Genomic DNA, 19344 nt, shown 5'->3' with positions numbered 1-19344 from the left:
ATCTTGTTTTATACAGTCATGCATTTATTATAATTAATTTATTGAAATATGTAAAGCTTTTTTGCAGAGTGGTGTTGTAAGCATATAAAATAATTATATAGTGATTACAGCAATAATTTTTAAAAAGTAATTATTAAACAATAATAAGATGATAATGTGTTTGAAATGGTCATTAAACATAAAGCTCAGTGAACTTAATTGGATGAAGGTAATATTGTTCCTTAATTTCCTGATCAGATGTATTAACTAAAAAAGTTTGGACTAGAGCTATATAGTAGGGCATATACCTCCCCCAAATCTCATTGTTCTTAGAAACAACTAAATTAAAAGCCAGGATACTTATCTATTTACTTACTTATTTATTAAATTAAAATTTTATTTTATATTGGAATATAGTTGATTTATAATGTATTAGTCTCAGGTGTTGGCACCCCACTCCAGTACTCTTGCCTGGAGAATCCCAGGGGCGGAGGAGCCTGGTAGGCTGCAGTCCATGGGGTCGTGAAGAGTCGGACACGACTGAGCGACTTCACTTTCCCTTTTCACTTTCATGCGTTGGAGAAGGAAATGGCAACCCACTCCAGTGTTCTTGCCTGGAGAATCCCAGGGGCGGAGGAGCCTGGTGGGCTGCATACAGTCCATAGGTTTTCAGAAAGTCAGTTATGACTGAGCGACTGTCACTCACTCATGTGGTTGGGAGAATTAATGCAGAAAGATCCCATAAACCCTGTGCCAGTGCAGGAGACATAAGAGATGCAGCTTTGATGCATGGGTCGGGAAGACCCCCTGGAGGAGCAACCCACTTCAGCATTCTTGCCTGGAGAACCCCATGGCCAGGGGAGTCTGGCGGGCTACAGTCCCTAGGGTCACAAAGAGGAGACACGACTGCAGCGACTTAGTGTGCATGCACACACCATTATACACTCCCACTTGCTGTGTTAGTGGGATTCTCTCCTCATCTTCACCAGCATGTGATATTGTCATGACTTTTGATCTGAGCCATTCTAGTAAATCTGTACTGATATATAATAAATTAGACTTTTTTAGAGGAGTTTAAATTTCACAGCAACACTGAGGGGAAGGTACAGAGATTTCCGATACACTTCTCCCATAGTACACAGTCTCCCACGTTATCAGCACCGCCTACCAGAGCGTCGCATTTGTTTCAGTTGATGAGTCTAGAAGGGCCATCATTGTCATTCTACGTCCGCAGTCTGCGTTCGGTTTGTCTCGATGCTGTGTGTTCTGTGGGTTTGAATTAATGCATGATGACCTATGCCCATCATTATGGCGTCATATAGGGCATTTTTTGTAAGATATTTTGTGCTCCACACATTCATCCATCCCCCATCCCCAACTGTTGGTAGCCGTGATCCTTTTACTGTCTCTTTATATAGTTTTGCCTTGTGCAGAATGTCATAGTTGGAATCATGCATTATGTAGCCTTTCAGATTGGCTTCCTTCACTTAATAATGTACTTTTAAGGGTCTTCCATGTCTTCAGTGGTCTAGTAGCTTCTTTTGAGTCGTGAAAAGTATTCCCTTGTGCAGTTATCCTTTCTTCTGATAACTGGCATGTTGTTTGCTTCCCAGTTTGGGCAATTATGAATAAAGCTGTTGTAAATATCCATGTGTGGGCTTTTATGTGAGCATAAGTTTTCAACTCCTTTGGGTAAATACCAAGGAATAGGATTGCTGGATCACATGGTAAAAGTATGTCTAGTTTGCAAGAAACTGCCAGTCTGTCTTCCAGAGTGGCTGTACTATTGTGCATTCCAGTCAGTAATTCCAATCCACTTCTTCACCAGCATTTGGTGTTGTCAGTGTTCTGGGGGCTGGCCTTTCTCATAAATGTCTAATACTGTCTCATTGCTGTTTCAGTGTCCATTTTCCTGATGGCATGTAATGTAAAGCACTTACTCATATGCTTATTTGTCATCTGTATTTCTTCTTTGGTAAGGTATCTGTTAAGGTCTTTGGCTCATTTTTTAAGAAGTTTGCTTGTTTTCTTATAATTGATATTTAAGAGATCTTCATATATGTTGGATAACAGTCCTTTATCAGATATGTCTTTTGTAAATCTTTTCTCCTAGTCTGTAGCTTATATTATGTGTTTGATCAATTTTTTAAATTGACATGTAATTGATTTACAATTGTATTAATTTCTCCTGTAACAGCAAAGTGCGTTAGTTGTACACGAATATACTTTTAAAAAGTGTTCTTTTCCATGACGGTTTGTCAGAGTATTGAATATAGTTTTCTATGTTATGCAGTAGGGCCATGTTGCCTATGATCACATCTATGATTTTTAGGCTTCTTGTTTTACATTTAAGTCTTCAGGCCATTTTCAGTTTGTGTGTGGTGAGCATGTTGTAACTTCATCGATTTACATGCACTGTCCAGCTTTCCCAGCAGCATTTCCTGAAGATATTGTCTTTTTCCAAACTGTCTGTAATCTATTATTAACTTGCTTTCAGCAGTGCATGGCGCAGTTCTTTCAGATACTAATATACTAAATATGACAGCATTTTCAAGATGTTTCTCACCACTGCTGCCTGTTTTCTTGTGGCTTTAAGATGGGCAAATTAATCTGAAATTCCTATTAGGGACAGCTTTTGAAGGGTAAAAAAATCACAGTAAGGTAACATGTGGCCTCTGTAGTGCTCTAAGGGAGGAATGAAGAGGTCTGCTGTCTTTATAATGGTGTATATTCTAAAGATTTGAGGACTTACACTTATTCGTTTAGTCCTTGTCAGAAAACCTTTCCCCAGCTCTAAGCACACAATCCTCACAATAGGCCACAGCTTGCTTCCAACTGTCACCTTGATTTGGTTTATTCTCTAGGCACAGATCTGATTTTACCTATATTCCATTTGAGATTTGAACTAAATTAAGATTCTGCTTCAGTCATATTAATTCATTTTAGGCTTTACATTTCTGGACCAAAATGTCTGTACTTTGTGAGGTAGACGGTTTAGCTGTGAAGTAAAATGAGTGCCATAGATTGTAATAATTTGAAAGCATTTTGAATTTGGTTTTTGCTTCCAAACACTTCCTTCAATTTTGTTAATGATAACATTTAACAACTACTGTGATGACTCAAAATCTGTTTAGTTTCATAATTCCAAAGGAACATAATCTACATATATACAGTATATGATTTCCTTCAAAGTCTTTATTTCTTAAAGTAGTTGAAATAACTTACATTAAATGTGTTCTCTTTTAGTATTGTACTTCTGCTAAGCCAAAAACAGACACTTGAAGAGCTGAAACAGTCAGTCCAGCAGCTGAGGTGCACCGAGGCAAAGTTTACAGCACAGAAGGAATTGCTGGAGCAGAAAGTGCAGGAAAACGATGGGAAAGAACCACCTCCCGTAGTCAATTATGAAGAAGATGCACGATCAGTTACATCTATGGTAAGCCAAAGAGTAAGCAAATGAGAAAGTTGAAAGAGTTGTACATAGGTAATGAGTGAATACAAAAGTTAACTTTGGTTACTATAACAAGTTATTGCTCTTGTTAATACGCAGGTCCTATTAAACTTGTGTGTAAATGCAAAGTAAACTTGTTGGTCACCTCAGGTCACCTGGAGATCACTTTCAGAAACCACCTGTAGAGTCAGAGGAAAAAGCTCTTCTCTTGCCTTTAAATCTGAAAACAAAGACTGCAGTTGTTTTTATTCCTGAGATACAGCAGGAAGGTAGGGTGTTATTCTTAAGGTTCAGTTCAGTTCAGTCGCTCAGTTGTGTCCGACTCTTTGCGACCCCATGAACCACAGCACGCCAGGCCTCCCTGTCCATCACCAACTCCCGGAGTTCACTCAAACTCATGTCCACAGAGTCGGTGATGCCATCCAGCCATCTCATTCTCTGTCATCCCCTTCTCCTCCTACCCGCAATCCCTCCCAGCATCAGACTCTTCCAGTGAGTCAACTCGTCGCATGAGGTGGCCAAAGTATTGGAGTTTCAGCTTTAGCATCAGTCCTTCCAATGAACACCCAGGACTGATCTCCTTTAGAATGGACTGGTTGGATCTCCTTGCAGTCCAAGGGACTCTCAAGAGTCTTCTCCAGCACCACAGTTCAAAAGCATCAATTCTTCGGCGATCGGCTTTCTTCACAGTCCAACTCTCAGATCCATACATGACCACGGGAAAATCCATAGCCTTGACTAGACGGACCTTGATTGGCAAAGTAATGTCTCTGCTTTTTAATATGCTGTCTAGGTTGGTCATAACTTTCCTTCCAAGGAGCAAGCGTCTTTTAATTTCATGGCTGCAATCAGCATCTGAAGTGATTTTGGAGCCCAAAAAAATAAAGTCTGACACTGTTTCCACTGTTTCCCCATCTATTTCCCATGAAGTGATGGGACCAGATGCCATGATCTTCGTTTTCTGAATGTTGAGCTTCAAGCCAACCTTTTCACTCTCCTCTTCACTGTCATCAAAAGGCCTTTGAGTTCCTCTTCACTTTCTGCCATAAGGGTGGTGTCATCTGCATATCTGAGGTTATTGATATTTCTCCCGGCAATCTTGATTCCAGCTTGTGCTTCTTCCAGCCCAGCGTTCCTCATGATGTACTCTGCATATAAGTTAAATAAGCAGGGTGACAATATACAACCTTGACGTACTCCTTTTCCTATTTGTTTAATGTGTTTAATGTGTTGTAAACAACAACAACCAGTCTGTTGTTCCATGTCCAGTTGTGACTGTTGCTTCCTGACCTGCATACAGGTTTCTCAAGGGGCAGGTCAGGTGGTGTGGGATTCCCATCTCTCTCAGAATGTTCCACAGTTTATTGTGATCCACACAGTCAAAGGCTTTGGCATAGTCAATGAAGCAGAAATAGATGTTTTTCTGGAACTCTCTTGCTTTCATGCAAAGATGGGCTCGATAAAGGACAGAAATGGTATGGACCTAACAGAAGCAGAAGATGTTAAGAAGAGGTGGCAAGAATACACAGAAAAACTGTACAAAAAAGATCTTCATGACCAAGATAGTCACGATGGCGTGATCACTCACCTGGAACCAGACATCTTGGAATGTGAAGTCAAGTGGGCCTTAGAGAGCATCACTACGAACAAAGCAAGTGGAGGTGATGGAATTCCAATTGAGCTATTTCACATCCTGAAAGATGATGCTGTGAAGTGCTGCACTCAATATGCCAGCAAATTTGGAAAGCTCAGCAGTGGCCACAGGACTGGAAAAGGTCAGTCTTCATTCCAATCCCAAAGAAAGGCAATGCCAAAGAATGCTCAAACTACCGCACAATTGCACTCATCTCACACGCTAGTAAAGTCATGCTCAAAATTCTCCAAGCTAGGCTTCAGCAATATGTGAACCGTAAACTTCCAGATGTTCAAGCAGGTTTTAGAAAAGGCAGAGGCACCGGAGATCAAATTGCCAACATCCGCTGGATAATGGAGAAAGCAAGAGAGTTCCAGAAAAACATCTATTTCTGCTTCATTCTTAGGTAGAAATAAGAAAAAGATATTTATTAATTTTTTCTTATAAAGAACAGTAGAAGTTTATTTGAGATTGATGATGTTTTTGTTGTTTTCACAGTATAAAACCTTGATTTTGCTTATAAAGATTTTTTCTTATAAATATCTTTTAACTACAGTAAACACGTTAAATCTAGCAACTAGTAATTCAACCCTATTTATATAGGTTTATTAACCGTTTAAGATGCTCAGTGTAAATACTTCTTCTCTCTTCCCCTTCCTTTCCTCCTTCTTTCATCTTTTGTTGGTGGTTTCTATCAAGGGACAATTTTGACATCCGCGAGTCATTTGGAAATATCTCCAGACATGTTTGATTTTCCCAGCCGGTGGATGCTCTTGGTATCTAGTTGATGGAGGCCAGTGATGCTGCTAAATATCACACAGTGCCCGTCACAGCTCCTGTCTTCTTATTCACAGCAAAAAAATACTCAACCTCAAATATTAACAGTGCCAGGGTTGAAAAAGCCTGAGCTGTGTCCTTGGTTTTTTCTGTGAGTAACTGGATCCAGTCCATAAGTAGAACTGTTATAGTTAATGATACTATAGATAATATTTGAATCATTTTTAGTTTATGTCATTCTAAATAGTACAATTTGATTGTTAAATGAATTCATAGGAAATGTCTCCATAGGAAAAAAGATTGCATTTGATATTTCCAATTCCAATCTGGATATGAATATGAAGTGCTTAAATTATCGTGATTATTACAGTTTTTTTAATTGAGCCATAGTGATCTATGCAATGCATTGTGAATTATAATTCTTTGCTCTCCTTTAGTGTCCTACCAAATAAGGATCTTATATAAACCAAGGACCCTGCTGCTGCTAAGTCACTTCAGTCATGTCCAACTCTCTGCGATCCCATAGACGGAAGCCCATCAGGCTCCCCCGTCCGTGGGATTCTCCATGCAGGAACACTGGAGTGGGTTGCCATTTCCTTCTCCAATGTGTGAAAGTGAAAAGGGAAAGTGAAGTCACTCAGTCATGTCTGACTCTTAGCGACCCCATGGACTGCAGCCTACCAGGCTCCTCCATCCATGGGATTTTCTAGGCAAGAGTACTGGAGTGGCTTGCCATTGCCTTCTCCTAGGACCCATAAACCAAGGACCCTAGTAGGTTAATTTTCTTATTTCATGATTTTTGGTAACTATCTGGTATATGCCTTATTTTTTTTTCAGAGAAACTTCTGAAGGTCATTCTTTTGCTTGACTTTCAAACTTTAGTACAGCTTTTATTCTCTGAGTATGGTTTATAGTATTTCCTTGTCCCCATGTGGCTGTGGAAGTGGTTACTTCATAGCCTGACTTAGTGGTAGATTGTCACTAAATGATAACATATCCCCATTTTATAAGTACAACTAAAATCTAGAGTTTGAGATTTAAAATATAATAGTTCATTGAGTATTTCATTAAGAAATACTCATAATCCTTTAGAGTTTTATCTTTGATAATCATTTAAGAAGAGGTTTTTCAATAAATGAATAAATAGTGTTTTAGAAAGTATATGTAATACAGTTTGTGATCCCATGTGGCACTAGTGGTAAAAACCCTCCAGCCAGTGCAGGAGAAACGAGATGTGGTTGGGAAGGTCCCCTAGAGGAGGGCGTGGAAAGCCACTCCAGTATTCCTGCCTGGAGAATCCCATGGACAGAGGAGCCTGACTGGCAATGGCCCATAGGGTCGCAAGGAGCTGGACACAACTGAAACACAACATAATACAGTTTAAGAGACTAAACTGCTTCCTGGTACTTTCAGAGCTTCTCTTGTTCCAATTTATTAAATGATGATAGTATCTTATGAACTTTTAGAAAATGATATCAGGTGTTTCATTTTATTCAGTTTATTTCAAATAGCTGAAATGCTGTTTGTCTCTATACATCTTGTCTGTTCATTGAAGCAGTGCCTTTAGTAAGTCTTTAAGGAATTTACACAGAAATGCTGTGTGTAGTTTAAAGTAATAAAGTAACATTTTATAAATCAAGCAAGACATTCCACCAAGTGATGCCAATTAATGAGGTTCTACAGTATGTTTTATAAAACAAGTAAAAGCTATTTTCAGTTCGTAGTTCTTACAACTAAATAATACTCCCACATACATCAGTGAAATTTTTGCATAATTCAACCTTTCAGTAATAATTAGAATATAAGTTTTCATTTTATTCAAAAAGTCAAAATATTAAAACTATAAATGGTTTTTCCCCAAATGTCTGTTTAAGCATTATGAGTAATTTTACAAAAATACTTGAAATTCAGGTAAGCAGACCCATTGGTTTTTCCTCTTTATAAATTCTATCTTTATAAATGATATCTTTGTATTTCAATAGGGAAATTTAGTTGAGTATTGGAAGAATTTCAACAAGGAAAATTTAGTTGACTATTGGAAGAATTGGAAGAACTAAAAATTAAATCATAATATAGTGAAAAATAGTAAAGCTTGGCCTAAATATTATTTAAGAGTAAGTATTTACTATTCTGTGCTGATCTTAGTCTCTCAGTCGTGTCCGACTGTTTGAGACCCCATGGACTGTAACCTGCCAGGCTCCTCGGTCCATGGGATTCTCCAGGCAAAAAAACTGGAGTGGGTTGCCATGCCCTCCTGCGGGAAATCTTCTCAACCCAGGGATCAAACCCAGGTCTCCCGCATCACAGGTGGATTCTTTACCATCTGAGTCACCAGGGAAGCCCAAGAATTTTGGAGTGAATAGCCTGTCCCTTCTCCAGAGGATCTTTCCAACCCGGGATTGAACTGGGGTCTCCTGCATTGCAGGTGGATTCTTTACTAACTGAGCTACCAGGGAAGCCCATTAACTATTCTACATTTCCTAATTAATGGTGGTGTTAACCAAAATACAGACTCCTCAGTGGTGATGGCTTCTGTGGAAGAGCGTCCTTAAGGAACTGTACTGCTGAGATGGGCCATGGATTGTATATTCTTACAAAAATTCTAAGATAATTCAGATATGGTTAGAATTCTTGTTAGACTGTTAGATGTATTGATGTTTATTTCAACTTTGTAATTTTATGAGAATTAAGGCCCGTCTGTTAATTTACAGAAATCTAAAAAATTGTGTAGGCAAGTAATGTAAACATCTTTGCCAGGAAAGCAAGAGTGAAGGTTGCTCAGTTGTGTCCAGCTCTTTGTGACCCCATGGACTGTAGTCCACCAGGCTCCTCTGTCCATGTAATTTTCCAGGCAAGAATACTGGAGTGGGTAGCCATTCCCTTCTCTCAGGGATCTTCCTGACCCAGGGATTGAACCTGATTCTCCTTCATCACAGGCAGATTCTTTACGTCCGAGTCAGTAGGGAAGTCGATTGTCTAATATTGTCTTTTTCACCTAATTTTGGCCATAATACCAAGGAGAAAATGATAAATATCAAGTATTGAACAGTAAGGGCTTCTAGCTCAGACAGTAGAGACTGCCTGCAAAGCAGGAGATGTGAGTTCGATTCCTGGAAAAAGAAATAGCTACCCACTCCAATATTCTTGCCTAGAGAATTTCGTGGACAGAGGAGACTTGCAGGCTACAGTCCATGGAGTCACAGTGTCTGACACGACTGAGCAACTAACACACAACAAAAGCAATCTTGCACAGTAATTCTCTGTTATTTGTGGACAAGTACGTTTCATTCATACATTTAAAGCAATATTTATTGATCACCTACTGTGTGTCAAAGATAGTTTTAGATGCTTGTAATATATCAGTGAGTAAAACTAATGAAGACTGTTTCTTAGGAGTTATATTCTGTGGTGAGTGGCACTTAATAAATAAACTATATATTATGTTGTAATTGTAATTGAATGAACGCTCAGTCGTGTCCCACTCTTTGCAACCCCGTGGAGTGTAGCCTACAAGGCTCCTCTGTCCATGGGATTTTCCAGGCAATAGTACTGGAGTGGGTTGCCATTTCCTTCTCCAGGGGATCTTCCCTATCCAGGGATTGAACCTGGGTCTGCCGAATTGTAGATAGATGGTTTACCGTCTGAGCCACCAGAGAAGTCTGTATATTATATTGGAAGATGCTAAATGCCAGGGCATAAAAACAAAGCAGGATAGGGGGTCGGGGGCCTAGTGGATCAGAGGTTGGGATACAATTTTGTTTTTTGGGATACAATTTTATATGGAAAGAAAGATAAGCATTTTTGAGAAAGTGACATTTTAATATTGACAATGTTCTTTTTAATGAAAAAATGAAATAATAGGTAAATAGTCATCACAGAATCTCTGCTTGGTGGAAATTTTTTTCTGTATTATTTTTCTTAATTTTCAAGTTTTCTGAAAACAACATATGCTGCTTTAATAACTACAATACAAATGAGTGAGTGTTATTAAATAAAAACAGTATATTCCTACTGCATAAAATAAAAATAGTAGATAAAATAAAATACCTGATAGTTCTGCTTAGCATTCAAAGGCATCCACTGATCAATTTTTTACACAAGAAAGTGACATTTGAACAAAACCTTGAACTGGGAAGCTAGTAAACCGCTTAGTTTCCAGGGAGAGAACATTCTAGTCGGAGAATGTGTTTATTTTGAAGACAAAGGCAGGGACCTGTCTGGACTGTCCAGGGCAAGGTGAGCGGGCAGGGAATGAGAGTGAGCAGCCGTGAGAGCAGGTCTCAGGTCCCGGGAACGGAGTGAAGATGCTGCTGCTGCTGAGTCGCTTCAGTCGCGTCCGACTCTGTGCGACCCCATGGACGGTAGCCCACCAGGCTCCCCCGTCCATGGGATTCTCCAGGCAGGAGTACTGGAGTGGGGTGCCATTGCCTTCTCCAACATAATGAAGGGTCACGCATTTTCTCTGAATGAAAGGGGGAGCAACTGGATGAGGAGGTTAGAACAGAAGATTGACATGCTCTGACTTGTGATGCAATGATCGCTGTGTCGATAATACACTTAAAGGTAATAAGGTTGGAAGAATAGGGTTTTTACCACAACCCAGGTGACAAGATGACAGTTAGAGTGAGGATGGTGTCACGGGAGGCAGCGAGAAGTGATTCGTTTCTGAGTATGTTTTGATGGGTGAAAGTGAAAGTGAAGTTGCTCAGTCATGTCTGACTCTTTGCGACCCCATGGATTTTATTATAGCCCACCAGGCTCCTCCGTCCATGGGATTTTCCAAGCAAGAGTACTAGAGTGGGGTGCCATTTCCTTCTCCAGGGGATCTTCCCAGACCAGGGATCAAACCTGGGTCCTCCTGCATTCCAGGCAGATGCTTTCACTGTCTGAGCCACCAGGGAAGCCCATGAGATTTCCTGTGGATTAAGTCTGGGGTATGAGAGAGGGGAGTCAAGGACAATTTTAAGGTTTTGAGGAGGAGCTCTAGAGGAATAGAATTTGTTTCAAGTGCATGGAAAGACTACACACAGTGCAGCCTTGATGAGGAAGGGCAAGGGTTCCGTTTGTCTTTCCAAAAAAGAAAGAAAAATAAAAAAACACCCAATCAGTGTAGAAATTTGGTAGTTCTAGAGCATGTTTTGAACTGGAGATATACATTTGAGAGTTGCAGGCATCAAATGGTGTTGAAAAGTACTTGACCATTGAAGCTCACCAAATGAAAGAAGGCAGAGAAGAACAGGGAAGCGAGGGCTGCACTCTGGGGCTCTGCAGGCTAGATCTGCGCAAGGAGGGGTCGGCAAGAAACTGAGGAGGTGGCAGAAAGCCAAGAGAGTTTGGTGTCCCTGGAATACGTTCCAAGGAGAAATGAGTTGTGTACTTTGGGACCTGCCAGGTCAGGGCACTTCCCGATTTGACTGCAGGACTTCGCTGAACTTGCTGTATCAAGTGCCCAAGAGGAGAACTGTAGCAGAGAATGCTCTCTCTCTGGAAATACTGGTCCCGTCCTTTCTCAGCCCTTTTTCAGAGTGTCCTGAAGGGGCCACTGTGCAATGGAAACTGTACTTTGGGGAGTGAATCAGAAAACAAATCCTTTCTTATCTAATTGAGTTATTGACTGATTAAATGTGCTGTTAATGCTAAAGGCATTCAGCATTGTTTAAATGCTCTGTGGACTCAAGGATTGTTTTATCTTGTTCTTCAATTTTAGCTCTGCAGGCAGAAGAATCTGCCTTTTGGGGCAGAGTAGAGGGGTCAGCTCTTTGTTGGCTGCCCTTGGATAATGATGGCAATACCAAGATTTCTAGTCCCTGACTAAACATTGCCTGACTTTACTCTCTCGCTGTCTCTCTCAATTTGTTAAAAAGTATTACATGTTTGTTTTTAGCGATCTAGTTGTAGAACATAATAAGTTTTCAACCAGTGTCTGTTGAATTGAGGAATTGCACTTCCTTTTTATTCCAGAGTAATCTAATTATTTTACTTTATAGCAGAGTGTGCATTAAGTCAAATATAATAATTTTTGTTCAGTCTCCTTTATATGTCAAATATATCTAGAATTGATGGCACCATGGAATGAGTTCTTTTTAAATGTTTTTTTAGCTATGCTGTAAGATAATTGCCTTTACTTTGATGTTTCTGAAGTTGTACATTTTAAGCCCTTTTACTAGAGTAATGCACAATATAAATTTATCTTCTCTATGTATTTTACTGATTTCTGCTTAATTGAACAGCACTGTCAATAAAATCCTATTTTGTTACATTTCAACCACAAAATATCTTGTTTGTTGACTAAATATTGTCTGGCATTATGATTCAGTGGTAGTTCGTTTTGCCATAGTGTTCAGTGTATTTTCAGTTTTATTGTTAGTCACTAAATTGGAATGCTATCAATTGAGATGTCATGTTGACAACATGAAGCTTTATCTGTTTTCATCATCAGGTACATTTTCTTTCGTTACACAGATAAGGTATGTTAATTCCAAGCCTTGCTATCAAATGTGCTGAGGAAAGAGCCAGACTAAGGACAGGAGACCTGAGTCGAGCTTTGCCGCTGTTGTGGAGATCTTGTGAGGTTACTTAACCTTTCTGAGTTTGGGTTTTTTTCCATAAAAGGTGCAAATGTGTACCCAGCTTGTCTGCCAGAATTGCTGTGACACTGAAATGAGATTATGTAAAGTACTTTATGTTTTATGAAATACTGTTAAAACACGTTTCTATTTCATTTTTTTCCTAATAATGTACCTTAGTTCACATTTAAATTAATTTGTTAGATACTTACTGAGTTCTTAATTATGAATTGTGGATATTTCTGTTGGATTATCTTTTGTATTTCTTATTATGGAGGCAAAAATCATAATTGAGTTCTCTGAATATGTAGAACAGACGCACGCACGGGGTCTAAGTGTCTGTTTGTTAGTCCTCAGTTCCCTGCCTGGGAGGCAACTTTCCAGAAGCACTGCATGCAAATATAAACACGAATTTATATTACATGTCCTCTGTTCTTTGTACATAAATGGTAAAGCATATAACAATACTGTTTACTTTTCTGCTTAATATATTTTAAGTATCATTTACAACAGTGAATATACACTTCTTTTTTTCATTTATTTGTTCAACAAATAAGTATTTATGTCAGCTATCAGGTACCATTTTAAGTTCTGAGGATGCAGTAGTGAGCAAAATAAACTTTTTTTTTTGTTCTCATGGACCTTGCACTCTTAAATGAAGCAGACAGACAGTAAATTTATATGTCTGTGTGTGTGTATATATATACTACATATATATATGTAGTCAGGTGGTGGTAAGTTCTTTGGAGAAAATAAAATGATGCAAAAAGAGGATAAGAAGGAGACAGACAGTAAATTTATATGTCTGTATGTGTGTGTGTATATATATATATATGTATATATACACACATATATATATGTAGTCAGGTGGTGGTAAGTTCTTTGGAGAAAATAAAATGATGCAAAAAGAGGGTAAGAAGGAGACAGTAAATTTATATATATATATATATATTTATACAGTGTCAGGTGGTGGTAAGTTCTTTGGAGAAGAATGAAACAGGAAGGAAGAAGAGGGTGCTGGGAGGTGTTTTATATGGATGGCGGTCGAATAAGGCTTCACTGATGAAGTGGTGTTTGTACAGAGATCTGAAATAACTAAGGAGCAAACGGTGGGATTGCCTGGGGTGAGACTATTTCAGGCAGTGGGGAAAGCAGCGGGAAGGCTCTGATGCGGGGGTTTATTTCTTGTGTTGGTGGAACACCAAGGAGGGCAGTGTGGTTGGAACAGAATGGAGGAGTAGGTGTGGGGTCGGAGAAGTAGCAGCATTTAGATCACACTGTCGTGCAGACCGTCGTGAGCACTGTGATGCTGACTTGAAGAAGTCAGATTCTGAGCAAAGAATGGCGTGTTTACATGGTTTACAACATTCTGTTATTATTAAGACTGCTTTGGTGAAGCCCTATACTTTTTCTGTGTATATAAATGGAGCTTATATGTAAGATCCATTTTAGAGGGTTTCGTGCAGTTTATATAGGTTTAGATTTTGCTCTAAAAATAATTTAAAAGTTTCTTAATCTGAGAACAATCTAAGTTATGGATAGTAATTACTGTATTAATATTGGCATTAGTATTTCAGTCTTATAGATTAATAAATTCTTGCTTTCAGCTTTCCTTTGGCATAGGTTTTTGTCATGCTGAACTTTTAGTAGCTCTCTAGTTTATTAAACTATTAAATTCTCCAGTGGATCTGATGCTTAAAGTGTATTTAGAGATACGTGCTTTGTGTTTATTTGATCGAGAGATTTTTAATTGATAAAACAAAGATGTTAGGAGGTGATAATGATTACATTATAAAAAATTTGTTGATTTTTCCAAATGATTCGTCCTAACCATAGGGAAACCACCAATCAAAACCACAATGAGATATCACCTTACTCTGATCAGAATGGCCGTTATGGAAAGAACAGTAGCTAACAGTTTTTGGCAAGGATGTGAATGGGCAGGAATGCTTCGGCACTGTTGGTGGGGATATTAATCGGCTCAGCCCCTGTGGAAAACGGTATGGAGGTTCCTCAGAAAATTAGAAATAGAACTGCCACACAATTCAGTAATTCCATTTCTGTGTATTTATTCCAAAGGAAATGAGAACGCTAACTTGAAAAGGTAGTCTGCACCCCACGTTCCTAAGCAGCTTCCCAGGTGGCACTAGTGGTAAAGAACCCGCCTGCCACTGCAGGAGACAGAGGATCGATCGCTGGGTCGGTAAGATCCCCTGGAGGAGGGCATGGCAGCCCACTCCAGTGTTCTTGCCTGGAGAATCCCATGCGCAGAGGAGCCTGGCGGGCTGCAGTCCATGGCGTCGCGCAGAGTCGGCCATGACTGAGCGACTTTCCATGTAGCACAAAGGGTGGAGAAAGAGTGGAAACTTGAGTCAAACTGTCATGACTTCCACTGTGTTTCGGTAGATTTCTGCCTCCCCCACCTTAGCTCAATTTCTGCATCTGTAGAGCGCGGTCAGTACTCCGCGCCTCGTAGGACTGTCCCCAGGACTAAGCGAGTGTCGCAGGCACCTTGTGGCGCTCTGGCTGGAGTTGCGCAGGAGGTGTTTCCTGTGCGGTCGGTGTTTATCCCCTTTCGTTTCTTCTCTCCCTTTCTCGTTTTCCTCTGTTCTTCTGTGTCTTGCACTTTTGTCCCTGTTTCTCCTCTTTCTTCCTTGGCCTTCTTAGTAAACACAGTCAAACAACTTGCATGAATATTTATTGTGAGCCATGGATGGAGACATCCTAAAGTAAAACAGTCTCTGTACTGAAAAATCTACATTCAGCGGGCAGAAAGTTGTAATGAATAATTGACTAACAAGAAAACATCAGAGTTAAGGGCTATGATGAGATTGATCATTAATATTCCTCAGATTTTCGCCTTCACCCCAAGGCTTTCTTTTCTTTATAATTATGTTATCTGTGGGCTTTGTTACCTTCTGTCATGATTTAAATGTTAACTTATGACCCACATATCTACATGTCCAAGGAAATTAGGAATACTGAAATATTACTCAAGATAAACATAAAAAATGAAAGCAGAGAAGTTAAGTGCGTTATGCAGATTCACACTAAAAGGTTAAATTAATACAGATTTTAAAGTATTGACAATTTCATTATTATTCATACATTAATTAGATTTCATTTTTGTGTATTTTTTTTGTACTGTTTACTTATAGACGTAGTATTAACTGACATTCTCTGTTATTTAAAATTAAAAAAACACTAGACTATCTTATGGTAGTTTAATGCAGATACATTATTTGAAAAGACAGAGGCGAGATCTCATATGAAGAACAAAAAAGACTTTTAAGTACATGACTAATTTGTTATAATAATTGTGAATAATGAAATTGCTAACAGTTTCTATTGGTAATGAATACAGTTCTTCCTTTTCTTCCATAATACATTAATAGTCTTTTTTTTTTTTTTTGCACCCATTAAATATAGGTCAGTCAAAAGCAACTACTTCACATATAAACTTTTGCATATCATGTTTAGGACATTCTTTTAAATTTTAAAAATTATCTAATTTCCTTCTACCTGAAAAAAGTTATTTCAATCTCTACAACTTATTTGCTAATTTCTGTATTAAGTTGAATAGTATTTGTCTTAAAATTCATGTGAGAATATATCATCTTTTGATTTGAATTGTAGGCAGACAGTTGACCGTGCATGTGGTAAGGAATTAATATATTTTTATCTCCAAAGCCTTTCATCTTAAATTTAAAAAATTATTTTATGACATATTAATTTCTTTAATTGAAAGGTTTAATAAAGAGGATATGTGAATATTATGATTGATTGCTTCATTTGATACCTAATGATAGAATTTTAAATCCTAATACATTTTCTATTTTGTTATAGTATTCTGTAGAAAATTATTTCTCAATATTTGAAAGATTAAGACTCAAGTGTTAATTTTAAAAATCATTGTTTTATTGCAGATTTCAGGCAAATGATAAGATCTTGAACTAAAGAAGATTTTCTCTGTCAGAATATATCTAGAGTTCTTTTAGAGTAGAGGCTAATTCTTGCAGATGCATTCTCAGAATTGCTTAAAAATCATTTAATCCTTGCAAGGAGAGATAACTCTATCAGAAAGAAATCATTTATACTCCTGCTGTGTATTTACTATGCGGTAGATGTTACAGGGGCTACAAGGCAAGATAAACAAATTCAGATCCTTTCGTCTGCCTTCATTTTGAAACTTGAGTGTTTCTTCCATGGACAACATTTCTCCCTTCCTTTCTCTTTTGCAAACAAGCCATACTTAGCTATAGTTCTTGCTGTGAGAGTGTTGCATCCTTCAGGTGTTTTGGGGTTGAAAAAAGTTTGAGGACTATTGGGCAAATAATTTTGTCTTATAGAGCTCTTTTAAAGTTCTGAATGCCTCTTGTGAAAGTAGCATATTAAGCATTGTGAGATAATAAAATGTACCTCAAATCACTACCCTTATGGCAGAAAGTGAAGAGGAACTCAAAAGCCCCTTGATGAAAGTGAAAGAGGAGAGTGAAAAGGTTGGCTTGAAGCTCAACATTCAGAAAACAAAGATCATGGCATCTGGTCCCATCACTTCATGGGAAATAGATGGAAAAACAGTGGAAACAGTGTCAGACTTTATTTTTTGGGCTCCAAAATCACTGCAGATGCTGATTGGAGCCATGAAATTAAAAGACGCTTACTCCTTGGAAGGAAAGTTATGACCAACCTTGATAGTATATTAAAAGGCAGAGACATTACTTTGCCAACCAAGGTCCGTCTAGTCAAGGCTATGGTTTTTCCCGTGGTCATGTATGGATGTGAGAGTTGGACTGTGAAGAAAGCTGATCGCCGAAGAATTGATGCTTTTGAACTGTGGTGTTGGAGAAGACTCTTGAGAGTCCCTTGTAGTGCAAGGAGATCCAACCAGTCCATTCTAAGGGAGATCAGTCCTGGGTGTTCATTGGAAGGACTGATGCTAAAGTTGAAAGTGCAGTACTTTGGCCACCTCATGCGACGAGTTGACTCACTGGAAGAGTCTGATGCTGGGAAAGGTTGGGGGCGGGAGGAGAAGGGGACAACGGAGAATGAGATGGCTGGATGGCATCACCCACTCTGTGGACATGAGTGTGAGTGAACTCCGGGAGTTGGTGTTAGACAGGGAGGCCTGGCGTGCTGTGGTTCATGGGGTCGCGGAGAGTCGGACATGACTGAGCGACTGAACTGAACCTCAAATGAAGGCTTGGGGGACTAAACAGAGTGGCAGTTACCCTGAACGTGAGTAGTGCTAGCATGTGAAAAGACCCTTTGAATGAAGTCCTAATATAGATAGGTAAGCTAGAGAGTAGGTGTTGGTGTTAGCAAGGAAACTCAGAAATTGTTGGAGATGAATTTAGTTTCTTTCATAATTTTGTCTTTAAGCCTGTCCCTTTCCTTTTTCAGATGTAGTTTAGGTTGAGAGAGGTGGGGAAAACATTAGGATAGAGGAGAAAGCTAAAGGGAAAGGTCTTAACATTTTGGAAAGGAGAACTGACCTCTGTTTCTGTGATATAGCCAGAAATGGTAGAGGGCGACAGGTGGAAACACATGGGCTTAGCAAGAGCGAGGAGAATGTGGGGTCAGAAAGGCGAGAGGTGGCTGGTTCAGAGGTCAGTGAGCAAAGGACCAAGAACAGGGTTGGTCAAATGGGATCGGGTTGGTGAGGGAAGGAAGATAAGAAAGGGAAAGAAGATGGCGGGTAGAGAACAGGAGGGAGAAATACAGAAATAAGAGGTAAGGAAAGGAAAGAGTAGAAGGGGGCTCGGAAAAAGGAGATGGCAGAGGACCGTGCACTAATTTAAAATAAAATAAAAATATTTATTGAACCAAGCTAAGGATGCTAAAGCTGGAACTCCAATACTTTGGCCACCTCATGTGAAGAGTTGACTCAGTGGAAAAGACCCTGATGCTGGGAGGGATTGGGGGCAGGAGGAGAAGGGGACGACAGAGAATGAGAAGGCTGGATGGCATCACCGACTCAATGGACATGAGTTTGAGTGAACTCCGGGAGTTGGTGATGGACAGGGAGGCCTGGCGTGCTGTGATTCATGGGGTCGCAAAGAGTCAGACACAACTGAGCGACTGAACTGAACTGAACTGAACTGAAGGGTGTCAAAATTTTTACTTTGTAGTTCAGAAATATCTAATATATGGATACGATTTGTGGTTCCAATACTTAGTAAGCTTCATTCTTATATTTTCAAGTTTTACGTCAAGAGCCAAATTATAGTGATTGATTCCCAAAGGTTTTTATTGGATGGTTATTAAGAAAAAATAAAATGGAAAATTTTAATGTTTATCCACAAACAGAAATAATTTAGTTCCAAATAGTTAGTTCCCCCAAAGAGAAATCTGTAATTTATTGGTGCAGGGCTTGAGTGAGAATAGACTTACATTATACCTATAGCTACTTTGATTTGCTATTACTCATATCATGGGTATTTGAGATAGCTTATGTTGCTGCTGCTGCTAAGTCACTTCATTTGTGTCCAGGTTAACAGTGTTTAATTGTCACAGATATCTATACTCTTGATATTGTGAGCCTTTTTCAGTTTTGTTATTTATAAAAATATTTATAGTCTTTGCACGTATTAGTCTCCAATACAGGTAAATTATTAGCAAAGAAGACTGTTAGATAACTCTTTATGTTCACTCATGGTTGAATGACATAAGATGAAATTCAGATCAGCATGGAAATTCTTACTGAGATCCTTTGTTGTCCTCCCTTTGTGCATAATAGAAAATACATAGACGTTTTTTGTAGCCATAATTAGTTTATATCACATTTGATCATGCTTTCAATAATTTAATTCCTGAGTTTGCAACTAATAAAAACTAATTGAACATGGACTCCTACATTTTGATCGGGTAGTATTTTCTAGTATGATGCAGTGAGTATTTTATATCATCTTTTATTGGTCTAATTGTCTTAGTATATT

General features: G+C 38.9%; 1 protein-coding gene across 4 annotated transcripts in view; it reads left to right on the top strand.

Moving 5' to 3' along the window:
- The window catches only part of FER (FER tyrosine kinase), a 467424-nt gene that overhangs the window by 154652 nt on the left and 293428 nt on the right, over window positions 1-19344 (top strand). For all 4 annotated transcript variants that reach the window (XM_088838427.1, XM_055430188.2, XM_088838426.1 and 1 more), the window contains one exon: window positions 3226-3415. In XM_088838427.1, the coding sequence (XP_088694553.1) occupies window positions 3226-3415 (190 nt within the window). The remainder of the gene's footprint in view (window positions 1-3225; window positions 3416-19344) is intronic.

Source organism: Moschus berezovskii, chromosome 8 (genome assembly GCF_049115385.1).
Source record: "Moschus berezovskii isolate FMDL1 chromosome 8, NW_MosBer_1.0, whole genome shotgun sequence".
Taxonomy (NCBI): Eukaryota; Metazoa; Chordata; class Mammalia; order Artiodactyla; family Moschidae; genus Moschus; species Moschus berezovskii.
The sequence above is the reverse complement of the archived record's forward strand: the minus strand, read 5'-3'. Positions and strand labels throughout refer to the sequence as shown.